The following is a 26,251-nucleotide window of genomic DNA, read 5'->3' as shown; positions in this document are numbered from 1 at the left end:
TAGTAGTTCTACAAAATCATACGCAGCCAGCTAAGTGTTACAGCAGGCTTGCGCCAAATTATTTCCTGGCGTTCCGTAAGCAAAGTCAGCCTCCAACCACAGGCCAATAAGCGGCACATTTAATTACAGCGTTCTGTTTCTGCATTACTGGTAATACAGCATGCTGAGGGGTAGGGGTAGGCCTAGAGGACGTGGACGCGGCCGAGGACGCGGAGGCCCAAGTCAGGGTGTGGGCACAGGCCGAGCTCCTGATCCAGGTGTATCGCAGCCAACTGCTGCGGGATTAGGAGAGAGGCACGTTTCTGGCGTCCCCACATTCATCGCACAATTAATGGGTCCACGCGGTAGACCTTTATTAGAAAATGAGCAGTGTGAGCAGGTCCTGTCGTGGATGGCAGAAAGTGCTTCCAGCAATCTATCGTCCACCCACAGTTCTGCGCCGTCCACTGCTGCAACTCAGAATCCTCTGGCTGCTGCTCCGCTTTCCTCCCAGCCTCCTCACTCCATGAAAATGACACATTCTGAGGAGCGGGCAGACTCCCAGGAACTGTTCTCGGGCCCCTGCTCAGATTGGGCAGCAGTGGTTCCTCTTCCCACCAGAGGAGTTTATCGTGACTGATGCCCAACCATTGGAAAGTTCCCGGGGTCCGGGGGATGAGGCTGGGGACTTCCGGCAACTGTCTCAAGACCTTTCAGTGGGTAAGGAGGCCGATGACAATGAGACACAGTTGTCTATCAGTGAGGTAGTAGTAAGGGCAGTAAGTCTGAGGGAGGAGCGCACAGAGGATTCAGAGGAAGAGCAGCAGGACAATGAGGTGATTGACCCCACCTGGTTTGCTACGCCTACTGAGGACAGGTCTTCAGAGGGGGAGGCAAGGGCAGCAGCAGGGCAGGTTGCAAGAGGCAGTGCGGTGTCCAGGGGTAGAGGCAGGGCCAGACCGAATAATCCACCAACTGTTTCCCAAAGCGCCCCCTCGCGCCATGCCACCCTGCAGAGGCCGAGGTGCTCAAAGGTCTGGCAGTTTTTCAATGAGAGTGCAGACGACCGACGAACAGTGGTGTGCAACCTTTGTCGCGCCAAGATCAGCCGGGGAGCCACCACCACCAGCCTCACCACCACCAGCATGCACAGACATATGATGGCCAAGCACCCCACAAGGTGGGACGAAGGCCGTTCACCGCCTCCGGTTTGCACCGCTGCCTCTCCCCCTGTGCCCCAACCTGCCACTGAGATCCAACCCCGCTCTGAGGACACAGGCACTACCGTCTCCTGGCCTGCACCCACACCCTCACCTCCGCTGTGCTCGGCCCCATCCAGCAATGTCTGTCAGCGCAACGTCCAGCCGTCGCTAGCGCAAGTGTTGGAGCGCAAGCGCAAGTACGCCGCCACGCACCCGCACGCTCAAGCGTTAAACGTGCACATAGCCAAATTTATCAGCCTGGAGATGCTGCCGTATAGGGTTGTGGAAACGGAGTCCTTCAAAAGTATGATGGCGGCGGCGGCCCCGCGCTACTCAGTTCCCAGTCGCCACTACTTTTCCCGATGTGCCGTCCCAGCCCTGCACGACTACGTCTCCCGCAACATTGTACGCGCCCTCACCAACGCGGTTACTGCCAAGGTCCACTTAACAACGGACACGTGGACAAGCACAGGCGGGCAGGGCCACTATATCTCCCTGACGGCACATTGGGTGAATTTAGTGGAGGCTGGGACAGAGTCAGAGCCTGGGACCGCTCACGTCCTACCCACCCCTAGAATTGCGGGCCCCAGCTCGGTGGTGGTATCTGCGGCGGTGTATGCTTCCTCCACTAAAGCACCCTCCTCCTCCAACGCAACCTCTGTCTCGCAATCAAGATGTGTCAGCAGCAGCAGCATGTCGCCAGCAGTCGGTGTCGCGCGGCGTGGTAGCACAGCGGTGGGCAAGCGGCAGCAGGCCGTGCTGAAACTACTCAGCTTAGGAGATAAGAGGCACACGGCCCACGAACTGCTGCAGGGTCTGACAGAGCAGACCGACCGCTGGCTTGCGCCACTGAGCCTCCAACCGGGCATGGTCGTGTGTGACAACGGCCGTAACCTAGTGGCGGCTCTGCAGCTCGGCAGCCTCACGCACGTGCCATGCCTGGCCCACGTCTTTAATTTGGTGGTTCAGTGCTTTCTGAAAAGCTACCCACGCTTGTCAGACCTGCTTGGAAAGGTGCGCCGGCTCTGCGCACATTTCCGCAAGTCCCACACGGACGCTGCCACCCTGCGCACCCTGCAACATCGGTTTAATCTGCCAGTGCACCGACTGCTGTGCGACGTGCCCACACGGTGGAACTCTATGCTCCACATGTTGGCCAGGCTCTATGAGCAGCGTAGAGCTGTAGTGGAATACCAACTCCAACATGGGCGGCGCAGTGGGAGTCAGCCTCCTCAATTCTTTTCAGAAGAGTGGGCCTGGTTGGCAGACATCTGCCAGGTCCTTGGAAAGTTTGAGGAGTCTACCCAGATGGTGAGCGGCGATGCTGCAATCATTAGCGTCACCATTCCTCTGCTATGCCTCTTGAGAAGTTCCCTGCAAAGCATAAAGGCAGACGCTTTGCACTCAGAAACAGAGCCGGGGGAAGACAGTATGTCGCTGGATAGTCAGAGCACTCTCCTGTCTATATCTCAGCGCGGTGAGGAGGAGGAGGAGGAGGAGGAGGAAGATGAGGAGGAGGGGGAAGAGACAGCTTGGCCCACTGCTGAGGGTACACATGCTGCTTGCCTGTCATCCTTTCAGCGTGTATGGCCTGAAGAGGAGGAGGAGGAGGAGGATCCTGAAAGTGATCTTCCTAGTGAGGACAGCCATGTGTTGTGTACAGGTACCCTGGCACACATGGCTGACTTCATGTTAGGATGCCTTTCTCGTGACCCTCGCGTTACACGCATTCTGGCCACTACGGATTACTGGGTGTACACACTGCTTGACCCACGGTATAAGGAGAACCTTTCCACTCTCATACCCGAAGAGGAAAGGGATTCGAGAGTGTTGCTATACCACAGGACCCTGGCGGACAAACTGATGGTAAAATTCCCATACGACAGCGCTAGTGGCCGAAGGCGCAGTTCCGAGGGCCAGGTAGCAGGGGAGGCGCGGAGATCAGGCAGCATGTACAGCACAGGCAGGGCAACACTCTCTAAGGCCCTTGACAGCTTTCTGGCTCCCCAGCAAGACTGTGTCACCGCTCCCCAGTCACGGCTGAGTCGGCGGGAGCACTGTAAAAGGATGGTGAGGGAGTACGTAGCCGATCGCACGACCGTCCTCCGTGACGCCTCTGCCCCCTACAACTACTGGGTGTCGAAGCTGGACACGTGGCCTGAACTCGCGCTGTATGCCCTGGAGGTGCTTGCTTGTCCTGCGGCTAGCGTCTTGTCAGAGAGGGTGTTTAGTGCGGCTGGGGGAATCATCACAGATAAGCGTACACGCCTGTCAACCGACAGTGCCGACAGGCTAACACTCATCAAGATGAACAAAGCCTGGATTTCCCCTGACTTCTATTCTCCACCAGCGGACAGCAGCGATACCTAAGCAATACGTAGGCTGCACCCGCGGATGGAAGCATCGTTCTCTATCCCCATCAAAAACGGGGACCTTTTTGCTTCATCAATCTGTGCATAATATTCCTCCTCCTCCTCCTGCTCCTCCTCCTGAAACCTCACATAATCACGACGAACGGGCAATTTTTCTTAGGCCCACAAGGCTCAGTCATATAATTTTTGTAAACAATTTTTAGACGTTTCAATGCTCATTAAAGCGTTGAAACTTTCACCTCAACCAATTTTTATTTTAACTGGGCTGCCTCCTGGCCTAGTTACCAATTAAGCCACATTAACCAAAGCGATTAATGGGTTTCACCTGCCCTCTTGGTTGGGCATGGGCAATTTTTCTGAGGTACATTAGTACTGTTGCTACACCAATTTTTTGGGGCCCTCGCCTACAGTGTAATCAAATTAATTTTTAGCCCACCTGCAATACAGCTGACGTTACATCAGCTGTGTTGGGCACTGCAATGGGATATATTTATGTACCGCCGGTGGGTTCCAGGGAGCCACCCATGCTGTGGGTCCACAGGGAGTTGTAACTGCATCTGTCCACTTCTAAAGAACCCCAGTCTGACTGGGGCATGCAGTGTGGGCCGAAGCCCACCTGCATTAAACATGAATTTATTACCTCAGCTGTGATGGGCAATGCAATTGGATATATTTATGTACCGCCGGTGGCTTCCTGGCACCCACCCATGCTGTCGGTCCACACGGAGTTGTAACTACATGTGTCCACTTCTAAAGAACCCCAGTCTGACTGGGGCATGCAGTGTGGGCCGAAGCCCACCTGCATTAAACATGACATTATTACCTCAGCTGTGATGGGCAATGCAATGGGATATATTTATGTACCGCCGGTGGGTTCCAGGGAGCCACCCATGCTGTCGGTCCACAGGGACTTCACAATAGGGAGTTGTACCTGCCTGTGTCTATGAATTAAAAACCCTGGTCCGGTTGGGGCATGCAGTGTGGGCCGAAGCCCACCTGCATTTAATCTGACGTTAGCTCTGCTGTCCAGGGCACTGCAATGGGATACATTTATGTACAGCCGGTGGGTTCCAGGGAGCCATTCATGCTGTGGGTGCACACGGAATTCCCATTGCGGAGTTGTACCTGCCTGTGACTATTTATAAAAAACCGCGGTCTGACTGGGGCATGCAGACACCTTGACAGAATGAATAGTGTGTGGCACATAGGTTCCCCATTGCTATGCCCACGTGTGCAGCTCCAGATGGAGGTGGCACAGGATTGGATTTCTCATTGCTTCTGTACAGCATTGTGGACTATCGCCCCGCCCCTTTTAAAGAGGGTCGCTGCCTAGCCATGCCAACCCTCTGCAGTGTGTGCCTGCGGTTCCTCTGGCAGACGCACTTATAAATAGACATGAGGGTGGCGTGGCATGAGGGCAGCTGAAGGCTGGGCAGGGACAGTTTGGTGTGCGCTGTGGACACTGGGTCGTGCGGGGGAGGGGGGGGGGGGGGGTTGGGCAGCATGTAACCCAGGAGAAGTGGCAGCAGAGTGTCATGCAGGCAGTGATTGTGCTTTGTTGGAGATAGTGTGGTGCTTAGCAAAGGTATGCATTGCTAATGAGGGCTTTTCAGAAGTAAAAGTTGTTGGGAGGGGGGGGGGCCCACTCTTGCCGCTATTGTGGCCTAATAGTGGGACCTGGGAACTTGAGATGCAGCCCAACATGTAGCCCCTCGCCTGCCCTATCCGTTGCTGTGTCGTTCCCATCACTTTCTTGAATTGCCCAGATTTTCACAAACGAAAACCTTAGCGAGCATCGGCGATATACAAAAATGCTCGGGTCGCCCATTGACTTCAATGGGGTTCGTTACTCGAAACGAACCCTCGAGCATCGCGAAAAGTTCGTCTCGAGTAACGAGCACCCGAGCATTTTGGTGCTCGCTCATCTCTATTAATAAAGCTTGTCTAAATTGTGGTCCAGAATTATAAAACTGTGGTTAAGGAAGTGTTATACCATTAAATACGAACTTTGTATAACATTACAAAGGTGATCTTTCTGTTCTACAGGATCACTTCTTGGACTGCAGTATTGATACCATTTGAAGCTAGTACTTCTTGAGGTGCACAAAGGATTATTAAATCCTAGGATTTAGTTAGCTGTAGTCAGCATTAGATAAATCTACAGTACAAGTTAAACTTTTTACTTGTTATCATAACATTATACACTTTTATTCTATTGTTCGTAAATAAATATTGCATAGTTTTGTAACTCCTTCTGCTGTATTCAGGAATATATTATGAAATTGCCCTAAGAATACTTAGGGCCATACAAACACGATTCAATTGCCCTAAGAATACTCAGGGCCATACAAACACGATTCTAATTGCCAAAGACAAAAAATACTCATATTACCTACATTTGCACCACTTTACAACCACCCGTGACACCTGGTGTTATATACAACATTGAAGTGTTGTTGCAATATCTATGTCCTGTAGATAGTAACATAGTCTGTAATGCTGAAAAAAAGACACATCTATGTAGTTCAGCGTATTACACCCCAATGTTGATCCAGAAGAAGGCAAAAAAACCAATGAGGTAAAAGACAATTTTCTTCATTTTAGAGGAAATGATTCCTTCCCAACTCCAATCTGGCAATCATAATAATCCCTGGATCACCGACCCTTCTGAAGTAATCAGTGACTATAACAGGTAATGTATTGCTCAAGGAAGTTGTCCAGGCCCCTCTTGAACTCTTTTAGCGAGTTCGCCATCACCACGTCCTCAGGCAGAGGGTTCCATAGTCTCACTGCTCTTACAGTTAAGAACCCCCATCTACGTCGGTGTAGAAACCTTCTTTCCTGTAGACATAGAGGGCGCCCCTTTTTACAGTCACAGTCCTGGGTATAAAGAGATGATGGAAGAGATCTCTGTATTTTCCCCTGATATATTTTTACATAGTTATTAGGTCGCCTCTCAACGGTCTTTTTTCTAAACTAAGTAACCCAAATTTTGTTAACCTCTCAGTGTATTGTAGTCTCTCATTACATTTATTAATTTAGTTGCTCCTGTTTGGACCCGCTCAAGCTCCGATGTGTTTTTCTTGAGTACCGGTGCACAAAACTGTCCATAATATTCCATGTGTGGTCTGACTAGTGACTTCTAAAGTGAAGAACAATGTTCTCGCCATGTGCCCCTAGACCTCTTTTGATGGACCCCATGATCCTATCTGCCTTGGAAGCAGCTGCCTGACACTGGTTGCTCCAATTATGTTTACAATTAACTGAAGTCCTTTTCCATGTCAGTGTTATCCAGTGGTTTCCTATTTAGTGTGTAATGGTGACATGTACTTCCTCTATCCATGTGCATAACCTTACATTTATCAGTGTTAATCTTCATTTGCCACTTTTTTGCCCAAAACCCGCAACTTATCCAGATCCATTTGTAACCGTCTTGTGTCCTATCTTATGTTAACTACTTTGTATAGTTTTGCATCATTTGCAAATTGTGATATTTGGCTGTACAATCCCTCCATAACGTCATTAATATATTAAAAAGAATAGGGCCCAATACTGCCCCCTGTGGTACCCCACTAGTAACGGGGACCCAATCAGAGTATGTACCATTTGTAACCAGCCTCTGCTTTCTATGAGGCAGTTACTTACACACTTAGGGCTTAGTCACACGGGCGCATTGGCGCCTGTGTTACTGCAGGAAGAAGACGGACGCAATTCAGGACGGACGTCTCTCTGCAGCGCCGGAAGAAAGAACATGTGACCGGCTTTTTCCTGCAGTAAGGGCTCAGTCATACGGGTGCATCAGCGCCCATGAATGGGCACCGACGGGCAAGTGTGACTAAGCCCTTACACACTTTCTCATCCTGACCAACTATTCTCATTTTATATACCAAGCTTTTATATGGAACAGTATCAAACGCTTTGGAAAAATTAAGCTATATAAGATCCAGTGTCTCTTCATGGTCCAGCCTAGACCTTACCTCCTCATAGAAGCTGATCAGGTTGGTTTGATAAGTTCGATCTCTCATAAACCCATACTGATACGGAGTTATACAGCTAACTTCATCGAGGTTCTCCAGGATAGTATCTCTTAAAAAAACCTTCAAACATTTCACCCACAATAGACGTAAGGCATAGAATAAGGCCATGTGTGCCCCATTTAAGAAGATATAAAACAAGCATCCACCTCCATATTTTTCACGGAAAGCTTCTGTCTCATTTACACTCGTATTTACCTGTAGTGATGCAGTCAAAATCTTTAGTGGATAGGCTGTTGATTTTGCGTCCTTTATATTCGGGGGGGCTTTCACAATAAATCTGCTCCACCGTTGCATTGGTTTTATCGAGCCATTCTACCAGCCATTTCAGTTTGCAGTCACAATGAAAGGAGTTGCCCCTAAGGTCTCTGCAATATAAAAGGGGAACAGCATGAAGATTACAGAAAACAGAAGACCTGCTGAACTAAGTCCCTAATAGTCAACAAGGAGCACTATTATATTTTTAAGGTGGTAATAGATACTACTAGAGATGAGCGAGTATACTCGCTAAGGCACATTACTTGAGCGTGTAGTGCCTTAGCCGAGTATCTCCCCGCTCGTCTCTAAAGATTCGGGGTCGGCGCGGGTGACAGGTGAGTTGCGGGTGGGGGGGGGGGAGAGCGAGATCTCTCTCCCCCTCCGTTCCTCCCCGCTCTCCCCCGCCGCTCCCCGCCCCCCACCGGGCCCCGAATCTTTAGAGACGAGTGGGGAGATACTCGGCTAAAGCACTACTCGCTCGAGTAATGTGCCTTAGCGAGTATACTCGCTCATCTCTAGATACTACCTTAAACTTCTTGCTGTGTAGCATTTTCTCATGTGATGGTTTTCTCTTAGTCGCTGCTCAAAGTATATTTGAAATAGCTGTGTAGTGGTATTCCCTCAACCACTGAAGACTGGAGCAGAGCTTTCATTTTCCTTCAATGCTAATATTTATCCCATAACAGTTTTCCTCATGTGAATTACTCTTCCAGGAACTCTCCAGACGTGTAATTAATAAGGGATTTCCATTAAGCAACTCTAAAGTAAACTGCTTATGGATAATATAAAAGTGTAACTTGATATTCCAAACCATCTGGGGATTATTGGTAATGTCTAAAGAATAGCGGGATTAGTGGCAGAAAATGTTTCTGAATCCCAACTATACTGGAGATAATATTAGACCTGATACATATTATATTTCATGATATTAAAGGGATTGCCCAGTTTTAGAGATGAGCAAATCTTTGAAAATTTGCCTCGTCAGCATGTCCCCGTTGGACAAATTTCTTGTTACAAAACTGTATTTGCTACATAGAAGTCAATGAAGACCGAAATGTGGATCCCTTTTTTTGCTTCCATCATCTTTATCTGATTCTGAAGACCCATTTCTAAATGAACTATTTGGAAATTTCACGTTAAAGAAGTTATAAAAATTGATGATCCAAAGCCTCAGGTGGAGCTGGAATGCCCAACCCCCAAATGTACAATAGTGCCGCAGTTTTGACTTGCAGGGTTGACTGGAAGGCGATACGAAGCATTGGGTGGATTTGGAAAGGGTCTTGATATGACCGCATCTTTATATACTTCCCTGGATATCTCTTGGTGACTGACCCTGTGACCTATGAGAGAGTTTTTTCTTATCTGAGGCGCTTTGTACATAGGAGGGGCTAGTAAGGGGGCAAGGGATCTCTACAAGAACGGATCATTGTTCACCACTCTTTAACAGTCCCGCTTTTCCGTCTGTCCTCCATGTGCACATGTTTCTGGGTTGGAAGGCTGACGATGTAAGGATGTGCTAGGTGGTTCAGGTTGTTTCCCTGGCCTCCCTGTCTACTCTACGGGCAGTTTTCCCAGATACCAATATTGGCAACTACTGATATTTGCCCACTCTCATTCCTGCACCTTTCATTGCACTGTGATACTCACAGACTTTGCGAGACTTTTTTGGGGTCCTTGGCTCCAGATCATACCCTGTCACAGATCTATAATCTCTTATTGGCAAGTGTTACCATTGGACAACCTCACTACCTCCATCCCTGGGAAAAGGAGCTGCCAGTTGCCATTATGAACGCAGAGTAGGACGAAGCTCTTCTTTTGTCTCACAAACTCCCTCTGGCATGTGTGGTAAGGTAAGAAATTACAAGCTGCTCTCTCGGTGGTATTGGTGTCCAGTTGCTCTCCACAGATCTACTTGGCAGGCTCTGAAAATTGCTGGCATTGTAACTCTGACCCAGATACTATACTGCATATCTGGTGGGACTGTCTCCGGCTTCAACTCTTCTGGGTACATAGACAGGTCTCAGTCCACCAGCTTGCAGCTACCCCGCAAGTTGCCTTACTTTCCATTATCCAAGGGGCTATCTTGGCTGTTAAAAATGATCTCCTCCATCATTTTTGACTGCAATCAGGGCAGTTATTCGGAGACACTAGAGAAGGTCCTGCCCACCTTCAATTATGGAATGAATGTAGGAGGTTAATTACATGCTGAGAATGGGATGAGATAGTGGTGGAAGGTTCTGTTGACCCCTATAACTGCCTACTCCATTGGCTGCCCTGGACCACTCTTCAGCCTTCCGAAACCTGCTTGCATGAACAGTTTTTGGTTCTGGGTCTCTTGACAAGGTTTTTATTTTTCACACCACCCCTGCACAAATCCGTAGGAACTTCTCTATCAATCCCCTCCCACTCCTTTTCCCTGTGCCTAGTCATTTTCCTCTCTTCCACCCCTCCCCTCTCTCTTCCACTTGTCTTTCTATGTTTCCTTTTTTTCTTCTTTTCCTTCTTTTTCAATTCTTAGTTACTAGTTGTGTGTTTGTATAGGAGTTCTGATCAATAGGAGCTACTGTATACTTTGGGATGTATAAGTATCCTCATGATTACTGAGCAGCTTTTTACTAGACATGCGGTGCCTGTCCTACACTCTGGATCTCAATTCCGCAGTTAATTTTTTCATGTTTTTATGTATCCATGTGTTCATTATCTTTGGTTCTCCTCTTTGGTTTGGTTGTACTTTAAAACTGTTATTAAATAGATTGAAAGTAAAAATTGATGGTCCATCTACAGTATAAGCCATAAAGACCTGATCAGTGGGGTCAGCTCCCGACACCACTACCAATCAGCAGTTTGAAGGGGCTGTAGCACCCTTGCAAGTGTTGCGACCTCATCAATGTTCACATTTGAGTATGATCCTATTTATACTCAAGACTATATTTTTTATAGAGGCCCTTTTAAGTATCACAGTCTTATCCCATTCACTTTAATGGGACAAGTTGGCTCCCAACATGTCATTTCCCCACCGAACAGGTACTGATAGTCTATCCTGAGGACAAGCCATCAATTTTTAATACCTGGATATCCTGGCATGCCCCTGCATTACAAAAGTCATTTAACCTCAGTAGGAGCCGTGTAATGCTTCATTTCTCCTGTGGAGACACTGCAGGGGAATTGAACACTTACTACCAGGTTCCCCTGCATTTTACATCCAATCACAGGGGGGTTTGGCAGCAAGACAGCCTGTAAGCTGCTTACCTTCATGCGGCCATTTTTTACAAAATGGGACTGTCCAAAGATACAGCCCCTTTAGTACGAAGGATGATGAGAAAATGCTCTTGAATTAGTTTTTTATAACCCTAATACAAAGATCTGTCTCATTGTAGATGAGTCCAAATGCAAATACACATAAGATAAAATTTAGCCAAATCTGCAGATTTCGGCAGGACCAGCCAGCTATGTTATGTGTATAAGAGTATCCCGACCACTGGCGTAACTATAGGGGATGCGGTTGCACCCGGGCCCTGGAGCCTTAGGGGACCCATAAGGCCTCTCTTCTCCATATAGTTAGCCTAGTACTATGAATAAAGCATTATAATTGGGGGCCCTGTTACAGGTTTTGCATTGGGGCCCAGGAGCTTCAGGTTAACGCCCTTGCATTAGGGGTTAAGAGAAGTTGGGCCCCAAGATAAACTTTTTGCACCTGGGCCCATGAGCCTTTATCTACGCCCCTGATCATGACTCTCCCCCAAATGATGATGTCAGGGGAAACAAGAAGCCGGCATGCTGAATTTCAATATACTCGAGTCTTTGTCCTGACAAGACACAAGCTCCTGTCAGAGGTGTCTGTCAGCAGCTATTTCTCTACTCATACAAGCTCAGAGGAGCAGACCATTCATGTATTCAACTAATGTCATTGGTGTCGTGAATTTTAACAGCATGCACCAATAATCTAGTGTTTGACAGATAAATAATGTGTACCATCAGGGAAAACAAAAATCAAACAGTTTGTATGTCAACTTGTCTGATCCTTTGATTCTCCTAGAGATAACGGGTGCTGGAGATGTCTAGTAGCGAGTCATTGCATTTTCTATTAAAATAACATGTATTAAATGCTGTCAGAGACTGCGGAGCTTTATACAAATGAATGGCATTTCCAATAACTGTTTTGAGTATTACGTTCTGGAAAATTCCAGCCACCATCAGTGCTACATAGATGCACTTTCATCCTCTTAATTTTTGGGAATTAGCAGGGTCCTTGCTCTACTAAAATGTCATAATAATATATGTCAGAGATAACTAAATTCCTTTTTAATATATTCTGGCCTAGGATAAGGTTGATGTCTACTGTTAAAAATTGTTGTCAAATTTTATAAATCTATATAGAAAACGGTCATCACTATGTGGTACATTGATTTGAAGAAAATAGGTGGCACTGCAGAGGTATTGTTCGACCTTACTTATTTGCATATAGTACCCAGAGGAGCGTGCATGGCCTTGTAAGTCTCCTCACTCACCTTCTAGGTGTCTCAACACCCCTTCTGAGTGATCTCCTTGGGGAGAGACGATGACACCCCAACCCACTCACCTACTAGGTGTCTCCACACACATTCTGGGTGCTCTCCTTAAGGAGTTATGACACCCCTTATGACCTATGTGCAGGCAGTGACACTTGGCTTATGAAATCTAATTGTCAAAAACTGTAAGTAGAGTAAGAAGTTATTTACTACAATGATAGGCAGCATTAGGCAAGAGTCCACCACTGGGCCTTATATAAGGGTAGAAGGTGAGTTCATGGGCTCATTTAACTATTTGACCTTCTGTAATTGGATGATTGTCTAACTGATATATTGTTAGGGCCTTTAAAAATGGGGCCATCAAAGAGCCATACATTCCATTCATGAGCAATGTCCAGGGGTATACACACACATAGGACTTTTTAACACAACTGTATTTATGGCCAGAGATTTCTTCACACAAGGCATTCCAGAAATATTGATGAACTGAAATACATTTGAAGCAGAGGCGTAACTTGAAGCTCCCGGGCCCTGATGCAAAACTTGTAACAGGGTCCCCAACTATAATGCTTTACTCATAGTACTGGGCTCCCTATATGGAGAAGAGAGGCCTTATGGGCCCCCTAAGGCTCCTGGGCCCGGGTGCAACCGCATCCCCTGCATCCTCTATAGTTACGCCCCTGATTTGAAGGAATAATCCTAAATTCCTCCTCTGTGTCAAGCAAATCTAATTTGAAGCCACAGAAAACATTTGATAGAGGTTACTGCTGCCAAAAAGAGATCTATAGGTTATTGACCCAATAAAAGACACAAACAGTACAATGTTAGTGTGTTATTAGGTTAGTTAGATCGTGTTAATCTATAATTGTCACTTAGATAACAATGAGACCACATTTTATTAGTAATCAATGCAGAAATCCATGGAATTCCAATGGATTCACTTACTTTTTCTTGCATCTGTATGTATGAATATATACATATGTGCAGATATATACACTTGCATACAGTACATACTTCTATACATGTACACAGTACAAACATGCTGTAATCATGTACATTGGATATACTGTTTAGGGTGGTTTCACATTTGCGGTGGGACCTCTGTTTCGGAGGTTCTGTCGCAGATGCGGCAAAAAATACCGGAAGAAAAAGCGCTGACTGCAGTGCTTCTCTTCCGGTAAAATGCTGGGCAGCTGATCAAGAAACCGGAACCCGCGAGCGCAGATGTGAAAGCAGCCTTAATGCATTGCACTCATAAGATACTGTATCAGTCCTCTCTTATCTTACACGTTAGTTAGCGAGTCCAGCCCTTTGAAGACGTCTTTTGGAAGAGACTGCAGGTTATTATTGGCCAGGCTCCTGTAATACAAACACAATGACGGCTTTATGTTAAGGTCAAACACTCAAAAACTGTTTACTTTACTTCTGGCATGGGAAATTTGATGACTCTAAGCGTTAATTGACACATTTCACATTAAATATTTATCACCTTAGTAAGATAAATACTCAGAAACCCAGACTGTATTTCTACTAAGTACTTTGGAAGTCAGGGATTATAAGGACAGCATTATTCTATCTGCAGTGGTCACTCTTCTCCTTGGAATAAACCAACCGGAGCCTTTAAGGCTTCCATGACACAGCGATCATTAGAGATAATCAAAAACTGTGTAATATGCATGTTACCATCTAATCAGAAGAATGATCCTGTGTGAGCTGCACAACATGGCCCTAGATATAAGCCATCGATGGCAACCGCTTGAACACCTCTTAAAAGTATAAATTACCCATAGATTAATAGCTTTTTTCCACACTGGTCTAAAACTTTTCACAGTACTGTATGCTAAGGATAGGTCATGAACCCCTTTAACCCCTTAGTGACAGGACCTATTTGGTGCTACGGATGCAACAATTTTTGGGGAATTTTCCATCTCTACTTTTCAAAAGCCATAACTTTGTTATTTTTCCTTGGACGCTGCCATATGAGGGCTTACATTTTGCGTGGCGAGCTGTAGTTTTGATGGTACCATTTTTATGGTACATGCAATAACTTTTATTACATTTTTGGAGGGCAGTAAGAAAAAAAACCCAAATTCTGCCATTGTTTTATTTTTTGCAGCATAAATAACATGATATTTTTTTCCTCTGGACTGTTACAATTACGACAATACCAATATATTTTATATATATATATATATATATATATATATATATATATATATATATATATATATATATATATATATATATTTATTTATTTTTTTTATTTTATTTTTTTTTTAGATTTTTCCACTTTTGTACAATAAAACGCTTTTTGATGAAAATTATTATTTTTTTTTTAAATTGGTACATTCAAAGTCCCATACATTTTTATGTTTCTGCTCTGTGAGGGCTTGTTTGTCGTGCGTCGAGCTGGTGTTCCTACTGGTACCATTCTGAGATACATATGCCTTTTTTGATCATTTCTTTTTTGGGAGGCGAAAAGAATGAAAAAACATTTTGCCTCAGTTTTTTTTAATAGTATTTGCCATGCAGGATAAGAAAATTGTTACATTTATTGTACAGGTGTGACAATACCAAATGTGGATTTTTAAAAGCTTTTTTCAATTTTTTATTAAACAAAGAGAGGAAAGTGCGCAAAAAAAGTTTTTTTTTTAAATTACATATTACGTGTTTTTAAAAAAAATACTTTTTACTTATTTATTTTTCACATTTTTTATATCCCAATAGGGAACTTGAACCTGCGATCCTATAATTGTTATGATAATACATTACTATTCATAGCAATCATAGCCTATGGAAAACCCGGAAGCTATTGTCTCATATCTATCGGCCCTGAAAAATTACATAGCGGCAGGCTGATGACGTTACAAAGGGAGCACCCTCCCTCTGTGAACCCTTTACATGCTGAAATCAATATTGATTGCGGAATGTAAGGGGTTAACAGTGGGGTTATGTATTCTCACTGATCTTTGGTGTTACAGCGGGAGGCCGGCTGTCAATCACAGCCAACTCCTGCTGAGGATGGCACAAGTTCAGCTTCTGAGCCCGCGCCATCCATAGGATGTAAGTTTACACCAGGATATAAACTTATGTCCTGAAGCAGGAAGGGATTTAAGGGGATGTCACATGATGCAATGATAGAAAGAGGGGATTGCTTAATTATTATAATGAGCCGAGAGCTCGTGCCTCGCCTATGATGTCATCAACAACGGCCGCCTGCAATACTATGTGACACCTTGTCAGAACGCAGCTGGAAGTGGCTGGTTTGACACAGTGGGTCACAATAAGAAATGTAAATCTCAGGATAGCCCCTTTAAGTTCCCTAATAAATAGAACAGCGGTTGCGCATGCGCATTGCCGCTCATTTCCTTTCAAAGGCACAGCTAGAGAAAGCCTAGTTTAAGCAATTGGCTTTCTCTGGCAGACCCACTGAAATAAATGGAGTGGTAGTGCACATATGAGACCACCACTTTATTCAAGGACGTCATGATCGGTGGGGATTAGAGATGAGCGAACGTACTCGCTAAGGCAAACTACTCGAGCGAGTAGTGCCTTATGCGAGTACCTGCCAGCTCGTCTCTAAAGATTCGGGTGCCGGCGGGGGGCGGGGAGCGGCAGGGGAGAGCGGGGAGATCTCTCTCTCACTCTCTCCCCCCCGCTTCCCCCTGCTCACTCCCGCAACTCACCGCTCTCCGGCACCCGAATCTTTTGAGACGAGCGGGCAGGTACTCACATAAGGCACTACTCGCTCGAGTAGTTTACCTTAGCGACTACGCTCGCTGATCTCTAGTGGGGATCCCAGTGCGAAGACCCTCATTATCAGATAGCTATTCCCAACGAGATTCAATAGTCCTTTTATAAAGATACATTTCATAATATAACGGAATGTAACATGAACTTTGCTACAATTAAATGTGTTCACTCAGATCAAGTGCAGGATGATGATGATGATGGGTGGTGAAGGGTGGTGAGAGGTCCGAGGAACTTTTAATCTGTTCTTGATTAATTAAAAGTTCACTTTACAAATTCTGTAGAGTAATCAATGGCAGTATATGCTAATATATTTTCCATGTCAGTACAGGAGGGACGTATCGTGCAAGCCGCCCTTGTTAGCAGCCAAGAAGGAGCTTTGGCTATTTAAGCAGTGGAATGCATAATCTGCTCAAGTCAGGAGAGGTGAAAAGCAAATCTGCCAGCACCAACTATAAGTCTGTTGTAAATGTGCATGGCTCTCCTGCATATTCTGTTAGTACACGGTTAAACTGCGAACCGCGGCAGCCAGACCTGCTATTAATGCTTCCTAAGTTAATCAGTGTAAAGTTACACTGGGTCTCAGACCACAGATAGATAGCTTTAAGAGAATGGCATAGTTCCTAGACTGGCACTAAGGCACCGTGCTGAAAACCAAAATAGATCCACTAGATTTATGCCAGGAGAAGTCAACATTTATTTCAGCCAGTAGAGGGAGCTAGCACATTCCATATACATCCACTGACTGGTACTAATCAATGTAATGTGTAGGTTACTAGTGCAACGGGTCCTGCGAGTCAGAACTATAGAAGGATGAGCCGCGTTAGTTTTTAATTTAGAGATTTCTGAGCTATGTATTGACTCCAGTAGTCTGAAATCCATGCTTTTGCATAGTGAAAGTTTTGTTTAATGTCTCTATTTGTCTCCTCTATAGTTAACCCATAAGAAAGCCAATTCAGTTATTCTATAAATGGTCAGTGACTCACAAGTACCAAATCATTAATATAAATGCCAGTCAACCCATATGTCTCAGTCACTTCTCAACAGGTACGAGCTATGTCTGCACCCAGAAACAGTCACCCCATAAAGCCACCCACAGTAACATAGTACAAGCGGCAATAACTTCATAAATGCCAGCAGTTTCTTGATGAGATTTTGGGCAAGATTGGTATCGCGACAAAAAAAAGTGAATGCACTCTATTGTAAAAGGTTTTTGACAACTTAAGGAGAGGAGAGAGAATGGCAACCAACTGTGTCAATAGCAATAGGAGCAGGGAAGCCAAGATGGCGGCCTTGACAGTGCACCGTGGCAAAAACTACATAAAAGATAGAGTACTCAATAGAAAGTAAGGTACTTCTCTCTGCTGATGGCTTTAATTTGAGCTTCACCTCTGAAGCAACTGTTAGGCCACTCTCACACATGCGCTGTGTGATTAACGCAGTATTTTAAATGTTGCAGTAATCGCGGTACAACACTTCCATTGATTTTAATGGGGCCTCGCAGACCTGTGCTCGTATACGGAGTTGGAACGTAGCAATTTCCGAGCGCTGTCTACTCTATTTTGGCACGTTTTTGCGCTTTTTAACGCACCTCATCACTTATCACAGTGATAGGTTGCATTGAAAAGCGCTGTCGAATGCAGTAACTTGTGCTCGAAAACGCTGGTAAGAATCACGGTAAAAGGCTGCAATAAAAATCGCTGCGTTTTCCGAGGTTGTGTGTGAGAGTGACCTTAGCCAGTCCATCACATAATGCCCAACTAAACACCTTTTAATTGGATGGGGCTCTTGGCCGAATATTAGACAGGACCCTGAGTAAACTGGTAAGAAATCTTGCCACCAACTCTGCAGCATGAGGACTTCGCAAAACAATTCACTACAACCATTCCATAACAAACGCCTGCCTGCGAGTCTGACATAATAGTGAGTGTTAATATGGAGGTTACTTACACTCACACCGGAAATGTCAGGGTTTAGCTGGTGCTGCGCCCAGAAGATGGCTAAGATGTAGTTCTAGCGGTGCTCTGGAGAAGCAGCCAAAGGGTTTACAGGATGAAAGTATTTTTGGCTGTATCTACCAGTAAGGAATCCCTTATATAACTATTTATACAGTTAAAGGCTTGTTCACATCTGCACTAATCATTTCTGTTGTTCAGATCCATCATAGGAGCAGAATAGCAAAAATGGAGAGTCTGATCCATGATATGACAGCCATGAATGGGGCTGGACAGACCCTAATAAAGTCCATCGAGTTTCTGTTTTGTTCTCCACTGTTTTACCGCAAAAATAATGCTGCACTATTTTTCTAGTTACTTAGTTTAATGGAAGCTGTACAAATTCTTATGATTGAGCTCCCCCTAGTTGTGGCAATGGGCAACAAGAATCATGTAATCATAAATACAATGTAAAATGAATCAGCACACCAGTCTGTATCTTTATCCCTTTATTGTCCTAGACCACTGCTGATAATACCATTTACTCCCTCACCATCTTAAACAACCAGGAATGCTGGTTGCTTAAACAACATTAACTGCTAATACATTTTGGACATACAGAGATACTGTACTAGGTACGTATTAAACTGTTACTATCGGTTAATCAAACTTTGCATAAATCAATAGTATAGGCAGAAACTTTGTAATGGATCTTATCAAGTTCCTCTCCTTCTTCTCCCTCCTAAACTGTTCACTTGCTCTGAAAGCTGTTAAAATTAATCTTGGTAGATAAAGCATACTAATAGTTCCCTTCAAATCAGATTACATGCTGTCCATAGAATTCTATGGAGAGGAAAGGGGAGAAGCAGAATGAGAGGCAAGTAGAGAGACACAGAATTATACTGCTGCAGCTAACAATAAGTGTTTTACAGTGTCACACCTACAATGCTCAGTACTGCTGTATAATGTCTTCTATGCTGCGATTACTTCTTAGGGTGTCTGCAGAAAGATAGGGGAGCAGTGTATATAGTGTATATAGCTAATGTCCACCTTCTATCTCAGGGAAATCAGGAATTAGGGATGGAACTCGCAGAGGGAAAATCTGCTAAAAATACAAGTCCTACACTATCCTACCAGAAGTAACTTGACAACTGAGCAAGAATCAAAATAGTATTTATTTACATATGCTAATACTTAGTGCAGCTCCTTTGGATCTATTGACATCGGATACTCTCCGTGACATACTTTGTACTAATGTGTGCAATCCTGCAAACATCTGGCGAGTTCTCTCAAAGAAGATGGACAGTTAATTTTTCCTGACCCAATGTTTCAGTGCCAAAGCTGTTCAGTAGGATTTGTGACAAGGTGCGCTGTATTGTTGGAAGCATTGTTGACCATTCCCAGAGCCACATTGTCAGCAGCACATGACTGTCTAGAATGTCAGGGTACACCTCCGTGTTCATGATTCTTGTCACTACAACCAATAGACCAAGACCATGCCATGTAAAACATCCCCAGATCATAACGGAACCTCCGCTGTACTTCACTGTTGGCACAACACACTGAGGCAGAGAGCGTTCCCCAGGTTCCTCCACACCCAGGTACACCCATCTGCCATGACATGCTGATAACACATGATCTATTCTATGGATAGGGATGTCTAAATACTTTAAGTAGGATAATGTATAATGGCCAGATATAGCGTTACTTCTTCATTAGAGATGAGCGAGTATACTCGCTAAAAGCAATTGCTCGAGCAAGCATTGCCTTTAGCGAGTACCTGCCCGGCCAAGACGAAAGGTTCGGGCGCCGGCAGGGAGCTGCGGGGGAGAGCGGGGCGGAACGGAGGGGAGATCTCTCTCTCCCTCTCCCCCCCCCCCCCCCCCCCCCCCCCCGCTCCCTCCTGCTGACAGCCGCTACTCACTGCTCCCCTGCGCCGGCACCCGAACCTTTCGTCTCGAGCGGGCAGGTACTCGGTAAAGACAATGCTCGCTCGAGCAATTGCCTTTACCGAGTATACTCGCTCATCTCTATTCTTCATACACATGACTGCTTATTCTGAAAAGTAACCAAAATCGACAGGTACGCTTTAACCCCTAAACCACTCTAGACCTATATGAATACTATCACAAATCCTTAAACCATCCCATGTAAAAATGTGTGATGTAGTCCTTGTAAAGAGTTGGTAAAGTTTGTATAATGAGGGAGGACATGTTGGGGTGTCATGGGCACCAGCAAATCCTGCATTTGCCCTTAAATATTGAAATGTGATATCCTACATCATCATACATTTTTTGATACAACAGTTATTAAGTTGTTGTATGCATTACCAAAATTCAGTTTACTGTCAAAAAGGTGTGGCCTATTGTTGACTTTCCTGTGGGGCCCCAGCGTTATTTCTATTACTTTCTGTAAGTCACATAAAGTCACAGGAAAGCTGCATGTACACGTGACTATAGTAGGAATGAATACTATGGACGGTGGATGTCATGTTACAAAAGTTCAGCCCCAGCCTCATGAGGTCAGAGCACTTTGTCACTTTTTGAGCCTCTGGCTTCTACAATCTCCAGGCTCTGATAAGTGCAACATTGTTATTCTATCACCCACCGATTGCTGCGCTGGATTTTTCTTCCCACTTTCTAAGTAGGCAAATGTAACAAAATCAACCAGTGTTATGTAACTGTGAGATTCTCCCACGTGCATAGTTCTCCGCCTTCCATGAAAGCGCACAGCGTTTGTGGAAATAGCCTTAGATCCAGAGAGCTGTTAATGTCATCCTTATTAAATATACATGGGGCCGAACAATGTGCTGCACAGTTCAGCCAAGAGTTGTGCTCGATGTGGTTTTGTTTTGAAAATTTATGAATTTCTCAGTTCTTTAGAAAAAGCGGCAAAAATCCAACAATGTTAAATACAACCAAATGTCTCGTCTCCTGCAGCTCTAACAAGATAAGGATGGCAATCCAATTAGACAAGTCACATTGAAACAAATCAGAGATTATACCGGAGCAGTCCTTCCTGAGGTCACAGTCATAGTTACAAGCAATACACAGCTAAGTCATTTTTCTTACAGCCCTCATACATTATTAGAGCAGTGAGGTTACAACAAAGGCCTTTGTGACAGTTGGCAGAGTTTATTGCAGTGCATAATGCACTGATAATAAGGACTAAATGGAAAGAGAGAATCCCTGTATCATGCAGCGCCCCCTACAGCTCTACACTAGGTAACACAATGGATAGCTGGAATCACATGACATTTTTGATGTTTTTTTTTTCAAATACAAAAGTAGATTCAGAAGGAATTGGGTATATAAAGAAAAGATTTACACTCCTCCTTGCTGGTTTCACTTTTAACTTTGGTTCAAAAGTTGCTTTGCACAGACTGTTGCTTTAGGGGTTGTACCAAAAAAAGACTTTGATCATCCATCCACAGGATCGATGCTGAAAGTCTCTCTCTGCTGAGTCCCCCACTGATCTCGAGAATGTGGGTTGCCTGTTCCACTCTTCTCGTCACTGCACCCTCACAGTGAGGAAGAAACTGAATGGAGCAGCAGTCACACATGCACGGTGCTGCTCAATTCACCTTCAATGAGACTGCCAGAGATAGCTGAGCACCTGTACTCGACTATTTCCATCAGCCCCATTGAAATGAATGGAGCAGCACCTTGCATGTTTGACTGCCACTCCAATAAATCTCCACATCTCTGCGGGGAGAAGAGTGAGCCTGCAGTGACGAGAAGAGGGGGCAAGAGAACCGTGGGGGGGTCTCAGCAGTAAGACCGCCACCAAATCAGACTTTTATCACCTATGCACAGGAAAGGTGCTTAACCCCTTCCCGCTCCAGGACGTAAGGGTACGTCATGGAGCGTCGGGGTATGTATGCAGAGAGGTCGTGGGGCGACCTCTCTGCATACAGCGCGGGCGTCAGCTGTAATAAACAGCTAACACCCGTGGGCAATAGCCGCGATCGGCCGATCGCGGCTATTAGCCCTTTAAATGCTGCTGTCAATTCTAACAGCGGCATCTAAATCCTCCGAACTATGTTTGGGGGTCCCGTACGGCCCCCCCCCGCGGTGAGATCGGGGGAGCCGTGCAAGTGTCATGGCAGCTAGGGGGGCCTTCTGAAAGGTCCCAGGGCTGCCTGAGCAGACTGCCTATCAAGCCATCCCCGTAGGGTGGCTTGATAGACTGCCTGTCAAATGGCAGTATGACGTAATGCTATAGCGTTACGTCATACTGCAGGAGCGATCAAAGCATCGCTGGTTGTAGTCCCCCAGGGGGACTTTAAAGTAAAGTTTAAAAAAATCAAAAAAGTTTTATTAATTGTAAAAAAAAGTTATAAAAGTTTAAATCACCCCCTTTTGCCATATCTATTATTAAAAAATCTAAATAATAAAATAAAAATATGTATTTGGTATTGCTGCGTCCGTGAAAGTCCGATCTATCAAAGTAGCACATAACTTACCCCGTATGGTGAACGTCGTCCGAAAAAAAAAAGAACGCCAGAAATGCACTTTTTTAGTTACCCTGTCTTCCAGAAAAAAACGCAATAAAAAGCAATCAAAAAGTCGTATGTATTCCGATTGGTACTATCAGAAACTATAGGACATCCCGCAAATAATGAGCCCTTGCTCAACTACGTTGCCGAAAAAATTAAAAAGTTATTCCGCACAGAAGATAACTAAGAAAATAATTGAAAAAAATTAAATGTCTTTGAAAAAAAAAGAGTAGTACAGTAAAAAAAAAACCTATACAAGTTTGGTATCGTAGTAATCGTACCGACCCATAGAATAAAGTTATTATGTCGCTTTTGTTGCAGTTTGTGCGCCATAGAAACAAGAAGCACTCAAAAATGACAGAATGTCGGTTTTTTTTTATTTTACTCCACTTAGAATTTTTTAAAAGTTTTTCAGTACATTATATGGTACAGTAAATGGCATCATTTAAAAATACAAGTCGTCCTGCAAAAAACAAGCCCTCATACAGCGACTCATATCGATGGATAAATAAAGGAGTTACAATTTTTTTGAAGGGTGAAGGAAAAAACGAAAATGGAAAAAGAAAAAAGGGACCACGTCATTAAAGGGGTTTTGTCATAAAAAAAAAAAAATATCTAAACTAACCTATTCCTTCCCTGTCTGTCTCCTTATCACATCTTCTCCTGGTTGAGCTTCTCCAGTGCCCCAGGTCAGCTCACTGCAGGCTGGGCCCAGCTTGTTATGAGGGCTGCTTATCACAAATTCCCTCCGGCTGGGTCAGTGAAGGTCACATCCCTGTGCTGTAGCTTCACTGCCTTAGGAAGGAATTGTAATCTATTTCAGAGACAGCTCGCATGAGCAATCTCTGAAGAAGATAGGCAGTCCTTCTGCTGGCCTGTGAGCTGTGTAACGTACATTGGAAGACTGCCAACCAAATGTACGTAACCTCACAGGAAGGAGAAGAATCAGGCAGCTGGAGGTGAAGTGACCCCCTGGACTGCAGGAGACAGGAGAAGATAAGGGAGGTGAAGATCTGGTAAGTAGATTGATGGGGGAGGAATAGATAAGTATAGCATTTTTCTTAGTGACAGAACCCCTTCAAGGGGTTAAAGTGCATTTGGTACAACCCCCATAAGTTAACAAGTACTTTTAAATTAATTTTCCAACCCCGTGAAATTTTTACAAGTACATGACAGCAGGAGTAATAAATAATCAATCCCCTGCCATCCCTATGCCAACATTTTCCAGTTCCTCCACCAGCCTTTGTTCACCTGGTTCCCGCCATTTGTGTCGTATTGACATTTGCCTGTTGCAACTAAAAACTGACCACAGCGGTTATGTCATTGGTGTGGACTCATCACCTCTATAGTCAGTAGCACGTACCACATCATCGTTGGACCCAGTAAAAAAGGACTGGCAGTCCACCAAGGAAGTGTTGGCATGGGAGCAACAGTGGATTGGTACGGGGAGTCTTAATTTCTTTGGTTATTTTATGTGTTTGTTTTTTTAAAATCTTTTGTAAAATCTTTCATGAGGCTAAAAAGCTCCTATGTGGCATCACACAGATGGCTAATGTTCATGCGGACCAGGCCCTTATGCTCTAAAGTTCTCACTGAATAATTTCCAAGGATTAATTAAAAAAGATTATAATTTCAGATTTTCTCTCAACTTTAAAATACTTGCTGTGAGTCCGCCACCTTTGGCATTCAACAGCTACGATACAGGTTGCCAATGACCCCTGAGGAAACCCCATAGTCTGCACAGGAAATGTTCCCTCTACTGGTAAATGTGCTATCAAACAGCATATTTAAAGGCATATTCCCATCTTAGGCTTTTATAGTATATCCAAAAGATATACCACAAAACTCTGATAGATGCAGACCCCATCTCTGCGTGCAGTACCTATTGCTATAATGCAGTTGTCCCAGCTCAGTGCTGTGGCCACTGCTGACCAGGAGTGGAGAAGCAACCAAACTAGCTGTTTTACACCATTGCCCTAACTCCTATAGAAGTGAATGGGAGTCAGAAACTCCTAAGCTGCGGAAACAGCAAGCTATGCTGTTTCTGCAACTCAAAAGTTTCTGTACACTCTTGGCCACCCCGGCTGCCATGTATAGAGGGGAATACCATGATTGGCCAAGATACGAATACTGTAAGCAGACATGGCAAAGAACAATAAACCTTGTTGGCTCAGCAAAAAGAACACAACATTAACAAATTCTGAATTTTCTGTTTAAAGGGCTTGTCTCATAACAGGTTTTATCTGTTATTCAGACATTCCAGACGTGGCTTGTCCCAAAGTGTATGCTATCAAGTGGCTGCACACATGAGCATCACCCATTCACTTCAATGGGACTGCTGGAGATACCCAAGTCGGTTGGGGTGCCTGCATAATCGACTGTGAGACAGCCCCTTTAAGAAAACTGTCTAAATTACATAACATCTTGTAATAAAGCCCTACTTCTGGGTCCCGCAATGAGGAAATATAGATAACATGACACACCTGTCTACAGGTTGTTGTCTGGTACTGCAGCTCAGTTTCATTCACTTTAATGGAGCGGAGCCGCAATAGCAGATACAATTCATGGACAGGTCTGTTTCTGGGAGAAAGCAAACAGATTGAACAACGCCGACATATTAGTCCCATACTTACAAGTGAATCAAAGACTTTAACCCGCGAAAAGCATTCCTTGAAATGGATTTTATTTTGTTGTTCTCTATGAACCTGAAAAGACAAAGAAGAAGATTGGTTATACGGAAAAACGCTACCAGGGAGGGCACAGCATTTTTTACCCAAAGCCCTATGGGCTCGTTTACACCAGCGTTTTGCTTTCCGCTTTTAATGGATCCATTTTTTCTAAATGAAACTGATAGCAAAACAGAATTAAAAAGGAACCAAACAGAAACCATAGGGACCCGCATCCCTAGTGCCTACATGGGCCTATACTGACAGCTCCAGACGGTTCCTGATTAGAGATGAGCGAGTACACTCGCTAAGGCACATTACTCGAGCGAGTAGTGCCTTAGCCGAGTATCTCCCAACTCGTCTCTAAAGATTCGGGCGCCGGCGGGGGGCGGAGAACGGCGGGGGGGGGGGGACCGGGGAGGAACGGAGGGAAGATCTCTCTCTCTCCCCCCCCCCCCCCCCCCCCCCCGCTCCCCGCCGCAACTCACCTGTCACCCGCGCCGGCCTCGGAATCTTTAGAGACGAGCGGGGAGATACTCGCCTAAGGCACTACTCGCTCGAGTAATGTGCCTTAGCGAGTATACTCGCTCATCTCTATTCCTGAGCATTCTTCCCTCAGTGTACAATTAAGCTTTTCTATAGCCACAACTGTACACAGCCCAGCTTTACTGAAGAAGAGGCCTTTGCACCTTGAAACGTGTCTTGCTGATATTATAATTAAAGAGAAGTCAGGTGTATCTTCTTGTCTCTGTGCTTTTCGTCTTTGGAAGGTTGCCCAATATACCACTTATTCTCTAGCTAGATTGCGTTGCCCATTTCTAGTGAGACATCCACCTGGTCAGGTAGTACCTCCTCCCTGTATGCTTTATCCTCTTGCCCTCACGGCCCTGCTATGTATTTATAGACCATGGGTATCACAACAGGGTTGCTCCACCCTTCCTATTGCTTTCTCGCATCGTTTAAAAATGGATCTGTGAAACAGGCAACAAAAAGTGAACCAAATAGAAACTATTCCGTTTAGTTCTATCACCCATTGTCTGTAATATATCT

At 45.0% G+C, this 26,251-nt stretch overlaps 1 protein-coding gene across 2 annotated transcripts in view; it reads right to left on the bottom strand.

Moving 5' to 3' along the window:
• The window catches only part of LGI1 (leucine rich glioma inactivated 1), a 73,485-nt gene that overhangs the window by 6,277 nt on the left and 40,957 nt on the right, over positions 1-26,251 (bottom strand). For both annotated transcript variants that reach the window (XM_066600975.1, XM_066600976.1), the window contains 3 exons: positions 25,169-25,240; positions 13,641-13,712; positions 7,786-7,955 (listed from right to left, as the gene is read on the bottom strand). In XM_066600975.1, coding sequence (XP_066457072.1) covers positions 7,786-7,955; positions 13,641-13,712; positions 25,169-25,240 — 314 coding nt within the window. The remainder of the gene's footprint in view (positions 1-7,785; positions 7,956-13,640; positions 13,713-25,168; positions 25,241-26,251) is intronic.

The sequence above is a fragment of the Eleutherodactylus coqui genome, chromosome 4, assembly GCF_035609145.1.
Source record: "Eleutherodactylus coqui strain aEleCoq1 chromosome 4, aEleCoq1.hap1, whole genome shotgun sequence".
NCBI lineage: Eukaryota > Metazoa > Chordata > Amphibia > Anura > Eleutherodactylidae > Eleutherodactylus > Eleutherodactylus coqui.
Note: the sequence above shows the minus strand (reverse complement) of the source record. Positions and strands in the feature narration are given on the sequence as shown.